General features: G+C 38.9%; 1 protein-coding gene across 2 annotated transcripts in view; it reads left to right on the top strand.

The window, feature by feature from the left end:
• The window catches only part of ZNF507 (zinc finger protein 507), a 43,317-nt gene extending 32,793 nt beyond the window's left edge, over positions 1-10,524 (top strand). For both annotated transcript variants that reach the window (XM_010848915.1, XM_010848916.1), the window contains 2 exons: positions 5,281-5,415; positions 5,538-10,524. In XM_010848915.1, the coding sequence (XP_010847217.1) occupies positions 5,281-5,415; positions 5,538-5,895 (493 nt within the window). In that variant the 3' untranslated portion in view covers positions 5,896-10,524. The remainder of the gene's footprint in view (positions 1-5,280; positions 5,416-5,537) is intronic.
• Positions 10,525-19,846: the final 9,322 nt, after the last annotated feature.

A 19,846-nucleotide genomic window follows, 5' to 3' on the forward strand; every position in this document is an offset into this window, starting at 1 on the left:
ACTGGACCATCAGGGAAGCCCCACTGTCAGCTTATTTTTAATAGGTTAATTTTTAGAGGCGGTTTCGGTTCACTGCAGTATCAAGCAGAAGCACAAAGATTTCCCATATACTCTGTGCCCCACACATTCATAGCTTCCCCCGTTATCAGCATCCCCCACCAGAGTAGTATATTTGTGAGAATTGATGAGCCGATATTGACCCGTCATTGTAATGCTGTCTGTAGTTTATAATTGGGTTCACTCTTGATACTGCGCACTCTATGCATTTGAGCAAATGTATAATGACATGTATCTACCATTACAGTATCATACAGAGGATTTTCACTGCCCTAAAAAAGTCAGCTGAACCCCACCTATCTATTCCCCCTCAGTGACTCAGACCTTGGTGACTACTCATCTTTTATTGATTCCATGGATGTGGGTGGCACACTCCCAACTTTGTCCTTCTCCTTCCACATTGTGTTGGCTCTTCTGGATCTTTTGTCTTCCATGTCAACTTTAGAGTCAGTTTGTCAGTATCCACAAAATAACTTGCTGGGGTTTTTATTGGAATAATATTGAATCTGTAGATCAAGTTGGGAAGAACTAACATCTTGACAGTATTGAATCTTCCTATCCATGAATATAGACACTCTCTACATTTATAACTCTTTGATTTATCAGAGTTTTGTAGTTTTCTTCATAAAGGCAGACCTTGTACATATTTTGTTAGTTTTATACCTAAGTATTTTGTCTTCAGTACTGCTAAGGTAAGTGGGATTAAATGTTCTTAATTTCAAATGCTGCTTGTTTATGGCTGGAATATAGGAAAGCAATTGACTTTTTTTATATATTAACCTTGTTTCCTGCAATCTTGATATAATTACTTCCTAGCTCTAGGAGTTTTTTGGCATGTGCTTTAAGATTTTCTGTGTAGACAATCAGATGACACATGAACAAACTGTATACATGTATACACACACACACACATGTATTGCATTAACTAGGACTTCAGTTATGATGCTGAACAGGCATGGTGAGACAAGACATCTGTGCTTTGTTCTTAAACTTACCAGGAAAGCTTTTAGTTTCTTATTAAGTATGATGTTACCTATAGGCTTACTGTAGATATTCTTTATGCATTTGATGTGTGTCTTTATAAAGAGAGTTTCTTATAGACAACATATAGTTGGGTCTTGTTTTTGATCCAGCCTGACAATCTCTGTCTTTTTCTGTATTTTTAGTTGTGCTGGGTCTTCGCTGGGCTCTGCACTGGGACTGCATGTGGGCTTTCTCTAGTTGCACCAAGTGGGAGCTACTCTTCATTGTGTGGTGTGGGCTTCTCGTTGTAGTGGAGTCTCTTCACAGAACAGGGATTGAACCCTTGTCCTCTGCATTGGCAGGCAATTCTTATCCCCTGAGCCACTAGGACAGAGAAGGCAGTGGCACCCCACTCCAGTACTCTTACCTGGAAAATCCCATGGACGGAGGAGCCTGGTAGGCTGCAGTCCATGGGGTCGCTAAGAGTCGGACAAGACTGAGCGACTTCACTTTCACTTTTCACTTTCATGCATTGGAGAAGGAAATGGCAACCCACTCCAGTGTTCTTGGCTGGAGAATCCCAGGGACTGGGGAGCCTGGTGGGCTTCCGTCTATGGGGTCGCACAGAGTCGGACACGACTGAAGTGACTTAGAGCCACTAGGAAAGTCCCAATCTCCATTTTTTAATTGGTGTATTTAGACCATTGACGTTTAAATGATGATTGATAATAGTTGAAATTATAGTTGCATATTTGTTACCGTTTTCTGTTTGCTGTGCTTGTTCTATTTTTTTCTTTTACTCTTTTTCTGCCTTTTGTGGTTTTCATTGAGCATGTTATGTGATTCCATTTTCTCCTTTCTTAGCATATCAGTTGTACTTAATTTTTTTTACTTTTCATTAATGGATTCCTAGGGTTTGGCATACACATTTACAGCTAATCCAAATCCACCTTCAACTAACATTACTGGCTTCATGGGTATCCCAGGTACATTATAATAAAATAACCTCATTCTTCTGTTCCATTATCTGCATTACTTCTTTCATTTCACTTATACATAGAGAGTGTGTGTGTGTGTGTGTGTGTGTGCGCGTGCACGCACGTGGTGCACACATACATAAGCATACATAATCGAATATATTGTTGCTATTATTATTTTAAACAAACTTATCTCTCAGATCAATTAAAATTAAAAACTTTTATTTTACCCTCTCTTACACCTTATCTGGGACTTCCCTGGTGGCTCAGTGGTAAAGAATCCTCCTCCCTATGCAGGAAACACTGGTTTGATCCCTGGATCAGGAAGATCCCCAGGAGGGAGCAAGGACAACCCCCTCCAGTATTCTTGTCTAGGGAATTTCATGGACGGAGGAGCCTGGCGGGCTACAGTTCACGGCATGGCAAAAATTCAGACTCAACTTAGCAACTGAACAGCAGCGGCAGTGTGACGTTTCTCCTTTGTTTGTGTAGATCCACATTTCTGAACTTGATCATTTTCCTTCTTTCTAAAGAACTTCTTTAACCTTTCTTGCAAGACAGATTTACCAGCAACAGATTACTTCAACTTTGTTTGTTGGAGAAAGTCTTTATTTCTGCTCACTTTTGAAGAGTAAGTTTGCTGGTACAGAACTCTACCTTGGTTGATTTTTCTCTCAACACTTTGAATAGTTCACTCTACTTTCTTGCATTGTTTCTGAGAAGTTTAATTCTTCTTTGCTTATGTTTCCCTCTGGCTCCTTTTTTCTTTTTCTTTTATTTTCTGTAGTTCAAAACTGATAGGCTTACGTGTAGTCTTTCTGCCGTTTATCCTGTTTGGTGTTCTCTGAGAGGCTTGTATCTGTGGTTTGATATCTGATGTTAATTTAGGGAACTTCTCAGTCATTACTGTTTAAAATAAATTTCTTCTGTTCCTTTCTCTCTTCTAGTATTCCCATTACACATAGATTACACCTTTTGTAGTTGTGTATTCTGTTTTTTCCAGTCCTTTTATTTATTTATTTATTTTTTGCTTTTTGGTTTGGAGGTTTCTATCTGTTGTGATATCCTCAGGCTCAGAGATTCTTTCCTCAGGTGTATCCAGTCCACTAATAAGCCCATTATAGGACTCCGAATTTCTATTATCTATTTTTTTTATCTCATTTTATAGGGTTCTGACCTCTTTGATTTCCCTCTGGTTCTTTTTTGGAATTTCCGTCTCTCATCTTTGTTACTCATCTGTTTTCCCATGCTGTGTATTTTATTCATTGGCGCTCTTAGAATTATTCTTCATAGTTGTTTTAAATCAGCGGTCTAATAATTCCAGCATCCTGCTATATCTGACTCTTGTTCATGTGCTTGCTCTGTCTCTTCAGCTTTGGTTTTTGCCTTTTAGTATGTCTTATAATTTTTTCGTGATAATCAGGCATGATGTACTGGGTAAAAGGCTCTGCTGTCAGTAGGAGTGTGATGGTTAAAAGTAAAGGGAGGGAAAATGTTCTGTAGTCCATGCCTAGGTCTCAGTTTTTTAGTGAGCCTGTGCCTCTGGGCTGTCAACTGTGCTTCTCAGCCCCCTCCCTCCCCAGCCCCTGGTTGACAAGATAGCTGGAATGTCCTGGAGTTGAGTATTTCTTTCCCTCAGGTCAGTTATGCTCTGATAAAACTCCAGTAGGTTAGGCTCTGGTTAAATAATTTATCCTGAGAGCAGACCTTGTTAAGAACAGAATGTTCTGGCATGTCTCAAAGTGGTCCTTTTACCCCTCTGCTGACTCTCTTGTTGTGGTGGTGAAGAGTTCAGGTAAGTTACCTGATTTGTTAGATTGGTAATTAAGTATTTAATAAAAATGACTGTTTAAAAGTATGTTTGCAGTTTCCTAAAAAGATAAACATTCTGCTCTTAACTATTTACACAAATGATGAAAACTAATATTCACAGAAAACCCTGCACATGAATGTTTAATAAAAGCTTTTTTCATAATTGACAAAACTTGGGAGCAACTAGATGTCTTTATTTGATCATAATGTACCTGAGCTATCCATGAAGCCAGTATAGTGTTACTTGAAGGTGGATTTGGGTTAGTTGTAAATGTATTTGCCAAACACTAGGGAAACCAATAATATAAAGTAAAAAAATAAGTATAACTGACATGTTAAGAAAGGAGAAAAATTGAATCATATAGTATGCTGAGTGAAAACCACAAAAGGCAGAAAAAGAGTAGAAGAAAATAATAGAACAAGAACAACAAATGGAAAACAGTAACAAATGTGGTAGCTTGGTGGAATATTATTCAGCGATGGAGAGAGGGGCCTCTCAAGCTCTGAAAAGACATGGAAGAACTTACATGCAAATGGCTAAGGGAGAGAAACCAGTCTGAAGAAGCTGCATACAGTATGATTCCAAATGTGCAACATGCTTGAAAAGGCAGAACTGTGGAGACAATATAAGGATTGTCTAGCCAGTGGTTAGGGCGGGAGGGCTAAGTAGGCGGAGTGCCAGAAGGTGTTTAAGGTTGAGAAGTTATTCAGCATGATGATATGATGGATTCATGGCATTATGCATTTATCAAAATACATCGAACTGTACAACATAGAGAACCCTAATATAAACTGTAGACACTAGTTAATAATAATGTATCAATATTGGTTCATCAGTTGTAGCAAATATTCCATACTGATGCGAGACGTCAATGATAGGAGGAACTGGGTACAGAAGGAAAAGAGTTTATTCAGTTCAGATTTTACTGAATGTGCCCAATTATGTCAAACAGTTGTTACTTGGACTAGAAACTTTAAGATAAGTATCTGTTTTACTTATGAAATCTACATTGTTGAAGCATTTCAGGACTACTGCTTACATTTCCTGTGAATTATAAGTAAGCACAGAGTTAATGTTGAAAATTATTTAATTCCTTTTTGCTTTCTTAAGAAATAAAGTGGTATAGAGAATTGATTTTGTTTATTTGTGTATGTGTGTGGTTAAATAATTTAGTGCAAAGATTTAGCATGTTAGTATGTTAGAAAATCTTTCCAAATACTTAATAGCTAAAGTAATTTGAGATGTTTGTGTCCTGACTCTTATCATTTCTTTATAATGTAAAATACTTTTATTTCATTGATTCTGAGAGATCCACACTAGGACATTTTAGCCTCTGATATCAATATGTCTCTTATAATCAGTGGTATCTTAGATTCAGTGAAATGTGATATCTAGTAAGTCCTCAGGAGAACAAATTTAACAGTTGTTATGAAATTGTGGGGTCATCTGATTTCCTTCTCGGTTTTTCAGATGCTCATTGTGTGGGTATGTGTGCAGCCATCCTCCTTCTTTGAAGTCTCACATGTGGAAGCATGCCAGTGACCAAAATTACAACTACGAACAAGTGAACAAGGCTATTAATGATGCAATTTCACAAAGTGGCAGGTATTTGATCTTACTGTTACATATAAATAAATTACTGTTGCATATGTATATATTTTCTGTAAAGTTAGAGTTAAATCTACTAGTCTACATTATAACCAACTCAGTATTTGATGTCTTTTAAGGATTCGGGGGAAATCCTCTGGAAAGACGGTATTAAACAGCAATGAAGAAAGAGCTGATTCTCTCACTTCTGGAAGTTCAGAAAATTTGGTGTCATCCTCAGAGCTGATTCCCCAGGCTCCCAATGAAGTCAGAGGTCCCAACGAGAATGAGAAGCTAAGCCCTGCAAGTAATACCTCAAAAAACTCCAGTCTGGCCCCTCCTGGCGTGGAGTACTGCGTTCTACTCTTCTGTTGTTGTATATGTGGTTTTGAATCTACCAGCAAAGAGAATCTCTTGGATCATATGAAAGAGCATGAGGGTGAAATTGTAAACATCATCCTGAATAAGGACCACAACACAACTCTAAACACAAATTAGATGGAATTGTTATCCAAAGAGGAAACCAGCCGAGGAAGACTCCTTTAAACTGCAGTCTGCCCTTCGTGCTGTCCAGCAACTTACTAGACACAGAAGAAACAGTTGGTGTGATTCTTGAGGAAATGACAGATGGTACTTTGGAACCAAATTTGTAATGTAATAAAAGAAATTCCAAATAGATAAGGGGTAATAATATTTAAGCATTTGAGTGAGGGGAAGTGGGTTGAGGAGGCAGCAAAGATATAACCTTATAATAACCTTCTGTTACCTCTTAGTTTGAGTGTATTTATTATTAAAAGCTTATTATAGTGTAGAAATGCAAGCAAAAGAGTTAAGAAGGGGCTTTTCAGGAACTATTCCAAAACATACTGTTAACTAAAGTGTCACAGTCTTAAGCAGACCTTAGTTTTCTTTATTCTCAATTTTGACATGAATGACAGGCCTCTTGTGAGAAATGGGAGGCAAGTGTCTGAGGGTTTGTGGTATCAACAAGAAAAAAAAGATTATTACAGGGCTTTGAGATGATCGATCCAAATCTTTCGCCAGATTGATAGGAATAAATCTACACTCAACCTGAGATATATTAATACTTTACTCTTTAGAAAGAAAAGAGATCTCTAAATCCAAATCTAGATTATAAGTAACCATTTACAAAGTAAATTATTGTCTTAAATTTACAGTGAATGTCTTGTGAGCAAAAGAGGAGAAAGGTGAATTCCTACCGACCTCAAATCAAAACTCAAGGTTCATAAAAACGTGGAGCACAGTGCACTTCTCAGAGATTCTTTTCAGAGTGTGGATAGAAACCCCAGTTTCCTCAGTAGTTACCTAGGCCTTCTAATCCGCTCTTCTAAACTAGGCCAAGTTTGCTGTCTAAAAAAGTCTGTTAAAACAACGAAGTAGGCAACTGCATCTAGCCATGAGACCTTGGAAATAGTTTAAACTGTTAAATAAAAATCATTTAGGGGAAGTGGGATGAAATTCAGAAGCCCCTTCAAATGAGTACTACTATTGAGATTTTATTTCCTTTAGTTTTTTATTTAGTTACACTTAGCATACGAAGTATAACCAAATGTGGCTAAAATATAGTAAAAAAATCCAAGTTTTTCTAAAACTTTTAATAACAAAAAACATTTGGGTTTCTCCTATCCAGGAAATTGCTTTTTTTTTTTGGTGTGCAATAGGACACATGGGAAGCCAGTGAAAATGCGCCATCAGATAGATGAAATCTTCTCATTAATTACACATTTTGTATTCGAGCGTATTTCAAAGGGTGAAGATAGCAGTTGTTGGTTTGCTCTTGTAGCCCTGATCATTGTGTGTGCATTGTTCTGCTAATGTCAGTTCTGCCTACAAATCAGAAAGCGGCGGTGCACCATGCCCTGAGCCATCTTCATGGTGCTCTTTCTGAACCTGACTCTTCATCCTCTAGAGCTAAGGCTGTGACTCTCATAAGCTTAGAAAACAGTGAAACAGAAGTTTTTGAGTAGGATACTCAATGGACACATTTTAGGAAAGAATTCTCTTCCCAAAGTCCAGGTTTGAGTCAAATGAATTAACATTTTTCAGATAGCCTTAGGAACTACTTAAGCGGGGCCAGGCACTTGAAATATTGTCTGATTTTTTTTTTTTTTTAATCTCATTTGATGGTGATATTTGAACAAACAGAATTGATTGTAACTTTGCAGCTGTTTAATTTAGGTAGCTTTAATTTATTTGTGAAAGTTAATCCATTTCTGATATCTGGTTTTTAAAGAGAAGATGAATTCTTATATACTAAACTGCATTACTCAAGACCCCATACAGGCCATCCAAGTTTCCCTCTTCTTCCCCCATAAAGAGGTCTCCCTCAGAGCTTCCTGAGGAAGGCTTCTGAAAAAAAAAAAAAAAAAGACCCCATACAGTCGGTTTCCTCATTTTCTCCTGTTTTCAGGATTAAAACACAGTGAAATTTTATTTCAAATTCAAATGATACATTTTAAATGGTTCCATTATTATTATATTGTTTTCACTCAGATTTTTCATTACTGGTGGCTCTGGCTCAGTGTTTCTGTATAAAAATCTATTACTCTGAAAACTGACAACCTTAGAAGAGTTTTTTTGTTTCATAAATTTTCCTTGGCTTTAATTTTACATAATCATTTGGAAAATATTAATAACTAAAAAACATTCCCAAAATTTCAACAATGAATTTTTGAATTAACTTTCTTCATTTCCTTAAACCACTTCCATTGGTTGTTAAATTTTCCATTTGGAATCACAAATTTAAATTTTACCTAGCTCATGGGAAAAAAATTAACCCAGAAGTTCAAAAGTCTTTAAATATTCATCTGACTCTAGCCTAAAATATCTCCAAAAGCTTTCTCCTGGCCTGTAGGAGGAACCATACACCAAAAATGTTTTGTACTTTCCCATAATGGTTTTGTGACAAGCCTTAAGTTAACTGTCTCCACCAAGAACAATTGAGTATTTCTAAAAGTACTGATGAAGACTAAATATGCAATTTTAATTCTAGAAGAGATAGGTATTAAAATAATCAGCAGGAATTCTCTTTATATAGGAATAACATTTACTGGTACTCGATCTTTTGTTATAGAAAACTCAGTATGTGTTTTCCATGCTGAACACTTAAATTCTAAGATTTGATAGTGAGCATAGTTTTTAAAACAAACTTACTGGATAAGGCAAAGGTGGGGAGGGGGAAGATGATGCATTCTGATCATTATAAATAATATTTTATCAGGGCTCTATCATTTTCTCTTTCTCTAGTAATCCCGAATATGGTTGGTATCCCCAGTGTTCTAACAGTACCATGCCTGTATTCCAGTTGACCTGTAGACTTCAAGCTCTGAGTCCAACCAGCGCAGTGTAGTGACACTGACTGAAGCCTTTATTCTAGATCTTTGGTCCTTCGAGGTAGCTATCAGTGGCTTTGCTACTATTTCTTTTTTTTTGTCTCTTCTCACAAAGCGAATGGTGGGCACCTACGTTTACATTGTATCTTCCTGCAATGTACTTGGCTTGACAGAGACAAGCAGGCTTCTCTTTGAGACTTACTATATTTTTAGTTTTCATAGACACTTATTTAATCTTTTTTTATTGTACAGCAAGGTGCTCTAAGTAATATTCTATAAAATATATTTAATAGAAATTTGAGTTTGATATTCATGGACATGAATACATGTATTTTTTTAAGAAATAAGTATTGTGTAACACTACGGCATTGCTTCTATAGCCAAAGTCTGAAAATTTCCGAAACACTGACATGTAAAGACTACAGTTAATTCTGACACTGTATCTTATTAAAATAGGATGATTTGCATTTTGTAAAATTATCCTGCACATCAAGCTGCATGCCTTAACGCCTAAAACTCTAGGATTGTGTTCATGGTAGAACAGTTTATCTGTTCAATAAACAGCGAAGCAAGGTCTTAGCGCTTCTTTAACTACCTTTGGAAATACTGTACAATGTTAGAATAATTTATTTTGCTTTACAGGAGTTTGTCATGTATTGACTTTAATATTGTATTTTGGTAATAAATTTTTTGTTAAAAACACTTGCCTCTAAGTTTTATTAACAAAAAGTTATGTCCATTCTTAATTTGGAAATGTTGATTTAATCACTTAGAAATTTGGGCTTAAATAATGAAGAATTTCCCCAGGCTTAAAATAAGGGTTATGATTGCCTGTTAGTAACATGTTAAACTGTTGGTGACTAGCATTATACTGTGTTGGACAGAGGTAACTGAAAAAGCATTTAGATTGTTTTAATCTTTTTAAAAATTCAATTTAATTTTTGAGGCTTTTTTTTCCTTGCTACCCAGCTATCTTTCACATCCATATATGCTTTAAATTCTGATACAGTCTAAGTGCTAAAGACTAGCTCTCTTAACGGCAGTTACATTTTGCATGTGCATTGATTCATTGCACTGGCAGTGGAGCTAGTCTGACTGTATCATTGGTCTAGTTACATTGCCCTAGAATCATGGGCTACCTCAACTGCTAGTGTCCGAGGCCACATATTTCTTCCCAAAAGCTTTAATCCCTTGTCCTGTCTCCCAGAGGCAGCATAATTATATCCCCTATCTTTTCAAGAGCCAAATCCCAACTCTGTTGCCAACCTCCAGATAGCTGTAGAAATCCCAGCACAGAAGATCCAGAACATACGGTGCAGTTTGGTAGCCACCAGCCACATGTGGCTGCTGAGCACTTGTAATGACGAGGATGCTAAGTGTACAATATACAACAGCTCTGAAGACGTATTTTTTTAATGTATCTCATTGATAGCTTTTTATATTGATTACTTGTTGAAATGATATTTGGGATATTTTGGATTAAATAAAATATTAAAATGAATTTCACCTGCTTATTTTTTTGTGTAGCTGCCATAAAATTTTAAATTGCATATGTGGCTCACCTTGTTTTTCTGTGGTAATTTATTTAGAAGAGGGATTAGTAAACTGACAGCTCTTGCTTGGAATCTGGCCTGACACCCATATTTGTAAAAATAAAGTTTTATTGGAACACAGCCATACCCAGTCATTTGCATATTGTATACGGCTAATTTTGAGGTACAACAGCAGCACTAAATAGTTGTTAGAAAATACATGCACCATGAAACCCAACTTACGATCTGTTTAATAGTAAATCATTTGGCAGAGTTTGCTGACCTCTGACATAGAACTGTGGTATGATCTGTGCTTTAAAGCTCTGAAAAAGAAAAAAGGCTTCTTATAAAGAAAACATTATTATATAGCACTATTTTATAATGATATTATCTCTCCCTCTATAATATTTATAGTCTTCTACAGCCCTACCCATACTTTACAACTTCAACCTAAGTGTTTCATCATCCCTACTTAAAGCCAAACATCATTTGTTTAAAATAACATAATTAAATAATAATGCCATTTTAAAAAGTACCCTTTTCCTCCTGACAACCTTATGGTGCTGATGTACCCTCCCTACTTCACCCCTTCAGTGATGTAACTGTGGTGGGAGTTAACTGTGGCAGCTAATCCACTCAACCGTGGTGACCAGTTGACTTGCATAATCCAGGATATAAAGAAGAGCCTCAGATACACTTCTTTATAATGAATAGCTTCTCTGAGCCTAGAACCAGATTCAGGTCGGGTATGGTTGTGGTTGGCCTTGATGTAGAACTGTTGATTAAACTGGCAGACCTAAGAAAAAGTCACAGTGTTCACGTACATAGATTCTTCTGTATCAAGCAGCAAAGATGTAAAATAAACATTCTTGGCCCTGTAAATTCTTAGAGACGTTTCTGTTTTTAATTGGTGCCACACAATAGATAGTATGTTTTGATTTATATCATAGAATCCAAATGACTAAGATGCTTAAACCATTTCCAGAGTCCTAAATGTGCAGCAGAATCCAGTGTGTGTTGTGTTGGGGAACTGTAGACCTCATTTTTCTGGTGATACATTAATATACTGTATCCAGTTTTCTCAGTTGAACCATAAAATGCTATGACATTGATTTTTATCTCTTACTTTTCCAGTATGAGTAAGTCCTGTTTAAATTGTTTGCCTTAAAAAAAAAGTTGATTATAGTAGATCATCCTTTGAATTAAAGCTTAATTTTAGGCATCTAATATAAATTCTTACCATTATAGAAAAAAACCATCAAATGTTGGTATTGTTTTGCTTCCTAACTCAACTACATTTACACCAGTTGTGTCACTTAATCCAGATAGTAAAGGAACCATTTGGGACAGTTGCAAACCTGAATGTAAGACATATATACCCTCACGGCAATTCAGAGGCACATGGGGCCGTTGTTTGAAAAGGACAAGACAGGTGGGTGGGTTTTTATTTATTCTTTAACCATGCAGTCAGATCCAGCTATTTCCATCTTTCTAATTTTTCAGCTTTGTCGTCGTTTAGTTGCTAAGTCGTGTCCAACTGTTGTGACTCCATGGACTGTAGCCCACCAAGCTCCTCTGTCCATGGGATTTCCCAGGCAAGAATACTGGAGTGGGTTACCATTTCTTCCTCCACAGGATCTTCCTGACCCAAGGATCAAACCCGGGTTTTCTGCATTGCAGGCAGACTCTTTACTGACTGAACCACAAGGTAAGCCCCAATTTCTCAGCTTTATCCTCTTAAAAATTGAAAGAATATGAAAAGGGAACCCTCTTACACTGTTGGTGGGAATGCAAACTAGTACAGCCACTATGGAGAACAGTGTGGAGATTCCTTAAAAAACAGGAAATAGAACTGCCTTATGATCCAGCAATCCCACTGCTGGGCATACACACTGAGGAAACCAGAAGGGAAAGAGACACGTGTACCCCAATGTTCATCGCAGCACTGTTTATAATAGCCAGGACATGGAAGCAACCTAGATGTCCATCAGCAGATGAATGGATAAGAAAGCTGTGGTACATATACACAATGGAGTATTACTCAGCCATTAAAAAGAATACATTTGAATCAGTTCTAATGAGGTGGATGAAACTGGAGCCTGTTATACAGAGTGAAGTAAGCCAGAAGGAAAAACACCAATACAGTATACTAACGCATATATATGGAATTTAGAAAGATGGTAACGATAACCCTGTATACGAGGCAGCAAAAGAGACACTGATATATAGAACAGTCTTGTGGACTCTAAAAAAAAAAAAAAAATTGAAAGAATAATTATGCATGTCATTGGCACTGCTATCAGCAATAGTAACATGTTTTTAAAATTAGTTTTTAAAGATTTATTTATTTAGGTTGTGCTGGGTCTTCGTTGCTGCGTATGGGACTACTCTAGTTGCGGTACACAGGCTTCTCATTGTGGGGGCGTCTCTTGTTGTGGAGCACAGGCTATCGAGCCCTTGGGGTTCAGTAGGTGTGGAACACTGGCTTAGCTGCCTGGCAGCATGTGGAGTCTTCCCAGACCAGGTGTCATACCCATACGCCTCACACTGGCAGGCGGATTCTTAATCACCAGACCACCAGGGAAGCCCTGTTGACTTATCAATAAAGTGTATCATCTTAAATAGGTACACAACAGAAAATTGTGACCTGAAGAGTCCCTCAACAAAATAAAACAAGTTACTCATTTTTCACATCTTTTATTAGCACCTAACATTATGTAAAGGCTTATTGTCACTACAGTGCCTATCTCCAGATTTGGGTGTGTTTTTTTTTTTCTACTTGTCATTTTATTAATTTTAGTATCCATACTTCACCAATATGGTGGCTGCATTTTATGGAAATAGACACATCAATCTACATGTTTGTATCTGCAATCCTATTTAAATTCAGTATTTCCAACCACAAAAGGTGTTAGAAAATTCTATTTCAGGCTTCTAAGAAAAAGTACAGCAGGATACGGTTCAAATCTGAAGCTGTATTTATTTCTGGTCCTCTACAGCTAACATTCTACAAAAAATAGTTGTGCAGAGATAATTAAATAATTGTGGGAAACCAGTGGTTTCAAGGTTCTTTATTTTCTAAGCCCTTCTCCATAGGAAGCATGAGAAGGCAGACGGTATGGTCGTGATGCTGAGATGAGTCCATGCAGGGTGTCACCTTGTAGGTTAACAAACCCTTCAGAATCTGCCCAGCTGGAGCCACCCCTGTGCTCTGTGCTCCAGTGCTGATAAAAAGGCCCCAGTTTACTGTGTGACTCTGTATTTACTTTAATTGGAGGATAATTAACTTTACAATATTGTGATGGTTTTTGCCATACATCAGTATGAATCAACCATAGGCATACATGTGTCCCCTCCATCCTGAAGCCCCATGTGCGACATTTTTAAAAACCTGCTTTGTAATCACAGGGGGGGAAAAAAGTGAATCCTCCTAATGGGGAAGGAGTCATCGTGTCCCTGGACAGCCCACTAGGCTGTACTCAAAATGAGTATTGCTACCTTAACTGGCACAAAATATAGTTTGCTTTTACCTGTTTTAAACTCTTGTAAGTTCAGTTATTGCTTTTATTTTCTGAAATGTCAAATTGATGTTATAATACCTACCTCAGAGTTATGTGGACTAAAGGAGAAGATCATCTGTAAGATACCTACTCAAGTTCTGACAGTTCTGGATGGTCCTTGGGTCTAAGCTATGTAACCTTGAGTAAGGCTTTCAACCTTTTTTTGAGCCTTGGTTTCTTCATCAGTAAAACAGTGATACTTAAACCTTGTAGAGTTGTTGTGAAGATCAGGAACCATGGGTATAAAGGGTCTGGCCATCTGTGAGCTCAAACAGTGGCTCCTATCATTGTTTGAGTATTCAGTGTATGTGTTGGGGACAGGGAGACATTAAATGCCCTTATAAATCATGGTATCAAAGCTTCTGTTACAGCCTTGGAAAGGAATCTAAGAACCATACTGGTTTGTGTTTTGAGGAAGGATACATCATGAGAAATGTCAGACTGGATCAGTTACAAGCTGGAATCAAGATAGGCAGGAGAAACATCAACAACCCCAGATACGCGGATGATACCACTCTAGTGGCAGAAAGCAAACAGGAACTAGAGAGCCTATTGATGAGGGTGAAGGAGGAGAGTGAAAGAGTTGGCTTAAAACTAAGATCATGGCATCCAACCCCGTGGCAAATAGAAGGGGAAAAGGTGTAAGTAGTGACAGATTTCCTCTTGGGCTCTAAAATCACTGTGGAGGGTGACTACAGCCATGAAATCAGAAAACGATTGCTTCTCGGCAGAAAACTATGACAAACATAGACAGTGTGTTGAAAAGCAGAGACATTACTCTGAAAACAAATGTCCGTATAGTCAAGGCTATGGTCTTCCCAGCGGTCACACACAGTTGTGAGAGCTGGACCGTAAAGAAGGCAGAGCACGGAAGAATTGATGCCTTCGAACTGTGGTGCTGGAGAAGAATCCTGATAGTCCCCTGGACAGCAAGGAGATCAAACCAGTCGATCTTAAGGGAAATCAACCCTGAATACTCATTGGAAGGACTGATGCTAAAGCTGAAGTTCCAGTATTTTGGTCACCTAATGAGAACAGCTGACTGGTTGGAAAAGTCCCTGATGCTGGGAGAGATTGAGGGCAGAAGGAAAAGAGAGTATCAGAGGATGGCATCACTGATGCAGTGGACATGAACTTGGACAAATTTCAGAAGATGGTGAGGGACAGAGAGGCCTGGAGTGCTGCAATCCATGGGGTCGCAAAGAGTCGGACATGACAGAGTGACTGAACAATAACTCAAAATAATCCTCTCTCTTAAAATAGACCCAAAAAAGACAAACTTGGTCCTTGGACTATATTGCATACAACTCATGTCACATCTCAAAAGACAATGGTCTGGGATAAAGTATCAGAACATTACCCTGATACCATTATATCAGTCCCTCTCTCACATCCATAAACCACCATTAAGGACTATGTAAGAATGCCTCTTTTGTTAAATAAGCTGGTAACCTGGCAGAATGGCCCAAGGAAACAGAATGGTACTTTAAATTGTACGCATTCAATATAACCAACTGCTGACTATACAGGAGTGCAGTGGACCATTAGCGAAGGGTGGAAGTTCTTGAAAACAGGAGAAATGTCCTTAGACCATGCAGGGCTCTGACACGAAAGTCAGTCTTCTAACCATCACACGGGACAGTTTGACCTGCAGGACTCTGGTTGCAGAGCAATCCTAATTCTGAAGTACACCTGCAGGCCAGCCCCAAAGCCAGCCTCGTTCTGTGGGGTACTGTCCTGTGGGCCTGGGGCGTAGCTCTCATAGTTCCACTAAGAAGAATTAGGACCAGGTGGGAGAAAGGGCTTCCCTGTGGCTCAGGCAGTAAAGAATCCACCAGCAATGCAGGAGACCTACCTGCGTTCAATCCCTGGATTGGGAAGATCCCCTGGAGAAGGAAATGCCTACCCACTCCAGTATTCTTGCCTGGAGAATTCCCTGGACAGAGGAGCCTGGCAGGCTACACAGTCTATGGGATCACAGAGTCAGACATGACTCAGTGACTAATACTTTCTTTTTTTTTTTTTTTTTGTCCAAAGGAAAAAGGCAGAAGGGGCAAAGATAAAACCCAAAGCAGCACCTGTATTTAACCATTATCTGTTGATGTAACCTAACATTATTTCCCGTCTTCCTCCCTGCCCCCTGCCACACACTCAGGCATAGTGAAAATTCACTAAAGAAAAAAGTTTACTGCTAGGATTTAGTCAGGGTTCCAACCCCCAAGACTTAATCTATATCAGCATTTCAACCTTTTTCTCATTATCACCTCCTTAAGGAAACTTTTGCCAACAAAGGTCCATCTAGGCAAGGCTATGGTTTTTCCTGTGGTCATGTATGGATATGAGAGTTGGACCGTGAAGAAAGCTGAGCCCCGAAGAATTGATGCTTTTGAACTGTGGTGTTGGAGAAGACTCTTGAGAGTCCCTTGGACTGCAAGGAGATCCAACCAGTCCATTCTGAAGGAGATCAGCCCTGGGATTTCTTTGGAAGGAATGATGCTAAAGCTGAAACTCCAGTACTTTGGCCACCTCATGCGAAGAGTTGACTCATTGGAAAAGACTCTGATGCTGGGAGGGATTGGGGGCAGGAGGAGAAGGGGACAACAGAGGATGAGATGGCTGGATGGCATCACTGACTCAGTGAACGTGAGTCTGAGTGAACTCTGGGAGTTGGTGATGGACAGGGAGGCCTGGCGTGCTGCGATTCATGGGGTCGCGAAGAGTCAGACATGACTGAGCGACTGAACTGAACCGAACTGAAGGAAACTTTTCTAGACTTTTTTTTCCTGATCACCCCTCCTCCATGAAATTTGAATACCTTAGATATACTGTATATCTGCATTTGATACTGGGTTGGCAAAAAAATTCATTTGGATTTTTCTGTAACATATTATGCAAAAATTCAAATGACCTTTTTGACCAACCCAATACATAACACTAATTCTTTTTTCAACTCCTAAGAACCAATTTTCTCCCTATTGGGAGTGGAGGGAATAGTGTCACCATGGAGAAGTCATGCTCATACAAATGAGCTGGTTGGTGACAGTGGTCAGAAGAAACAGGCTTTGTTTCCCAGTATCTTGACTGAAAACATTTTAAGCCATCAAGAGAGGGTGATTAAAAACCTCTGAGTTAGCTGTGTTCTTTCCTCCATCACGTGGGGAACACAACAGACAAAGCCTGCCCACTCCAGTCTCCACACAGCTATGGAGGTCATTTGAGTCCTAGCAGCTTTCAGGTCTGATGAGATGCAATCAGTCCTCTGAATTCTTAAGCAAGTTTATCAACATCCATGGGTGGACTCAGGAAGGTTTGGGGACCAGGATTGGATAAGTGTTAGTGAAAATTCAACCCAGTGCTAGATTAGCCATAATTTAAGAAATGATAGAAGGAAATGCAACCCACTCCAGTATTCTTGCTTGGGAAATCCCATGGACAGAGGAGCCTGGCAGACCACAGTCCTTGGGGTCAAAGGAGAATCACGCAGGACTTAGCAACTCAACAGCAACAGCAACCACACCACCACCTTTGTTTTCTCTGGAATCCGACTCCGTTATTACAGCCACTGTATTGTAACTAACCCTGCTTACCTGCTTTCTACTCTACTGCTGCTCTCATCAGTGGTATTTCTAATGCTGATTCTCTTAAGTGGCATGTTTAAACAAGTATGTGGTCAAAGTTCCCTGGTATAATGCCTATGGGCAAATATTTGGCCAGATCTTTTTTCTGGGCTCCAGGTGACTAAGGCGTGTATCCCTAAAGCAAGATCCCTTCCAACAACCAATCATCAATTCCATTGTGTGGGTTGGTTAAAAAATATTTTAGGGGGACTTGGTGGTCCAGTGGCTGACACTCCTTTTTCCCAATGCAGGGGGCCTGGGTCTGATCCCTAGTCAGGGAATTAACTCCCACGTGCTGCAACTAAGAGTTTGCATGGGGCAAGTAAGCCACAGCACAGTCAATAAATAAATAATATATACTTGGACACATTCTGAACCCATCAGAAACCTGGAACTAATAAAATATATACAAAAAGGAAATGATAAAATATCTGAATTTGAGGGTTTTAGAAACACATACATTTATGGCTAAAAGTCCTACTTCTTCCTATTAAAAAAAAATACTGAAGCCAGAAATACCTGCTTCTAGGGTCTCCAGACACTGTTGTGTACACCCTGTTTTGCAGGGAATGATACTAGTGCAGTCTAGGAGAACAAACTGGAAAGCCTAGCCAAGGCCACTGATCTGTGGATTTGAAAAGCCAACATCTAGGAATCATCACATTTGGCCTAGAGCTTGAGTGATAAAGCACTAGCATTTTGTTTCCTCATTCAAAAATACACAAGTACAATAGTTAATCTAACCACAGAATCAGAAAAGAAAGGTGTAGGTGGAAACTAACACAGAGTGGGGGTAAGAAGAGTAGCAGGTATTGAGGAAAATAAAAGAACACTCACAATGTGTAAATAATAGAGTCCTTGGATAACCATGCACCTATGCTAATCTGCCTATAAGTTTCACTGTTTAAACCATCACAAGTCCAGTTGATCAAAGGAAGAGAGAAAAAGTTATGAATGATATTACCTAATGCCTACTCTTAGCAAGGAACCAAATATTTTAAATGGGGGTGGAGGGTGAGAAGGAGAGGGAGTACTGAGGGAGGAGGACTTGGGGGTAACGTTGATTCCTGTGCGACTCTGGAATGATCTCTGAGCACTGAAGTCCTCCTTAGGACTCAGCATGGGGTGCTTAAGATGACGTATGCCCAATCAGGCTTGAAAGAATGCGGTAGACACAGCTGATCTCTGAGGTCTATGACATGGGCCATACACGAGCAGTATGTAAAACCACACATGGGATGCCAGAATAACATACTAGCATTTCCATATACATATGTAGTGTGTGTCTGTGTGTGTATATATGTACACAGACATACACAGGCTCCCCTGGTGGCTCAGTGGTAAAGAATCCCCCTGCCAGTGAAGGAGACACAGGTTTGATCCCTGGTTTGGAATGATCCTCCAGAGAAGGAAGTGGCAACCCACTGCAGTATTAAATCCCATGGACAGAGGAGCCTGGTGGGCTACAGTCCATGGGGTCACAAGAGTCAGACATGACTTAGTGACTAAACAATATATACATACACACATATATTTATCTGTATTATAGCTATACATTAATATAAACAATATGTGTGTATACACACAGAGACAGGACAAAATTTGTTATTTAAGTTGTGAGATCAAAGTTTGGAGACCACTGCTCTTTTATTACTTTGTGTGTGGGGGGGTGTTTTATTTTTTTATTGAAGGATAATTGCTTTACAGAATTTTGTTTTCTGTCAAACCTCAACATGAATCAACCATAGGTATACACATATCCCCCCCTTTTGAACCTCCCTCCCATCTCCCACCCCATCCAACCCGTCTAGGTTGATACAGAGCCCCTGTTTTGAGTTTCCTGAGCCATACAGAAAATTCCCATTGGCAATGGGAAATGTAACATTCCGTGTTACTCTCTCCATACATCTCACCCTCTGCTCCCCTCTCCCCATGTCCATAAGTCTGTTCTCTATGTCTGTTTCTCCACTGCTGCCCTGTAAATAAATTATTCAGTACCATTATTCTAGATTCTGTATATATGCATTAGAATATGATATTTATCTTTCTGACTCACTTCACTCTGTGTAATAGGTTCTAGGTTCATCCACCTCATCAGAACTGACTCAAATGTGTTCCTTTTTACGGCTGAGTAATATTCCGTTGTATATATGTACCACAACTTCTTTATCCGTTCATCTGTCAATGGACATCTAGGTTGCTTCTATGTTCTAGCTATTCTAAATAGTGCTGCAATGAACAATGGGATACATGTGTCTTTTTCAATTTTGGTTTCCACAGAGTATATGCCTAGGAGAGAGGTTGCTGGGTCATATTGTGGTTTTATTCATAGCTTTTTAAGGAATCTCCATACTGTCTTCCATAGTGGCTCTATCAATTTACATTCA

The sequence above is a fragment of the Bison bison genome, unplaced genomic scaffold, assembly GCF_000754665.1.
Source record: "Bison bison bison isolate TAMUID 2011002044 unplaced genomic scaffold, Bison_UMD1.0 scf7180017864280, whole genome shotgun sequence".
Lineage (NCBI taxonomy): Eukaryota > Metazoa > Chordata > Mammalia > Artiodactyla > Bovidae > Bison > Bison bison.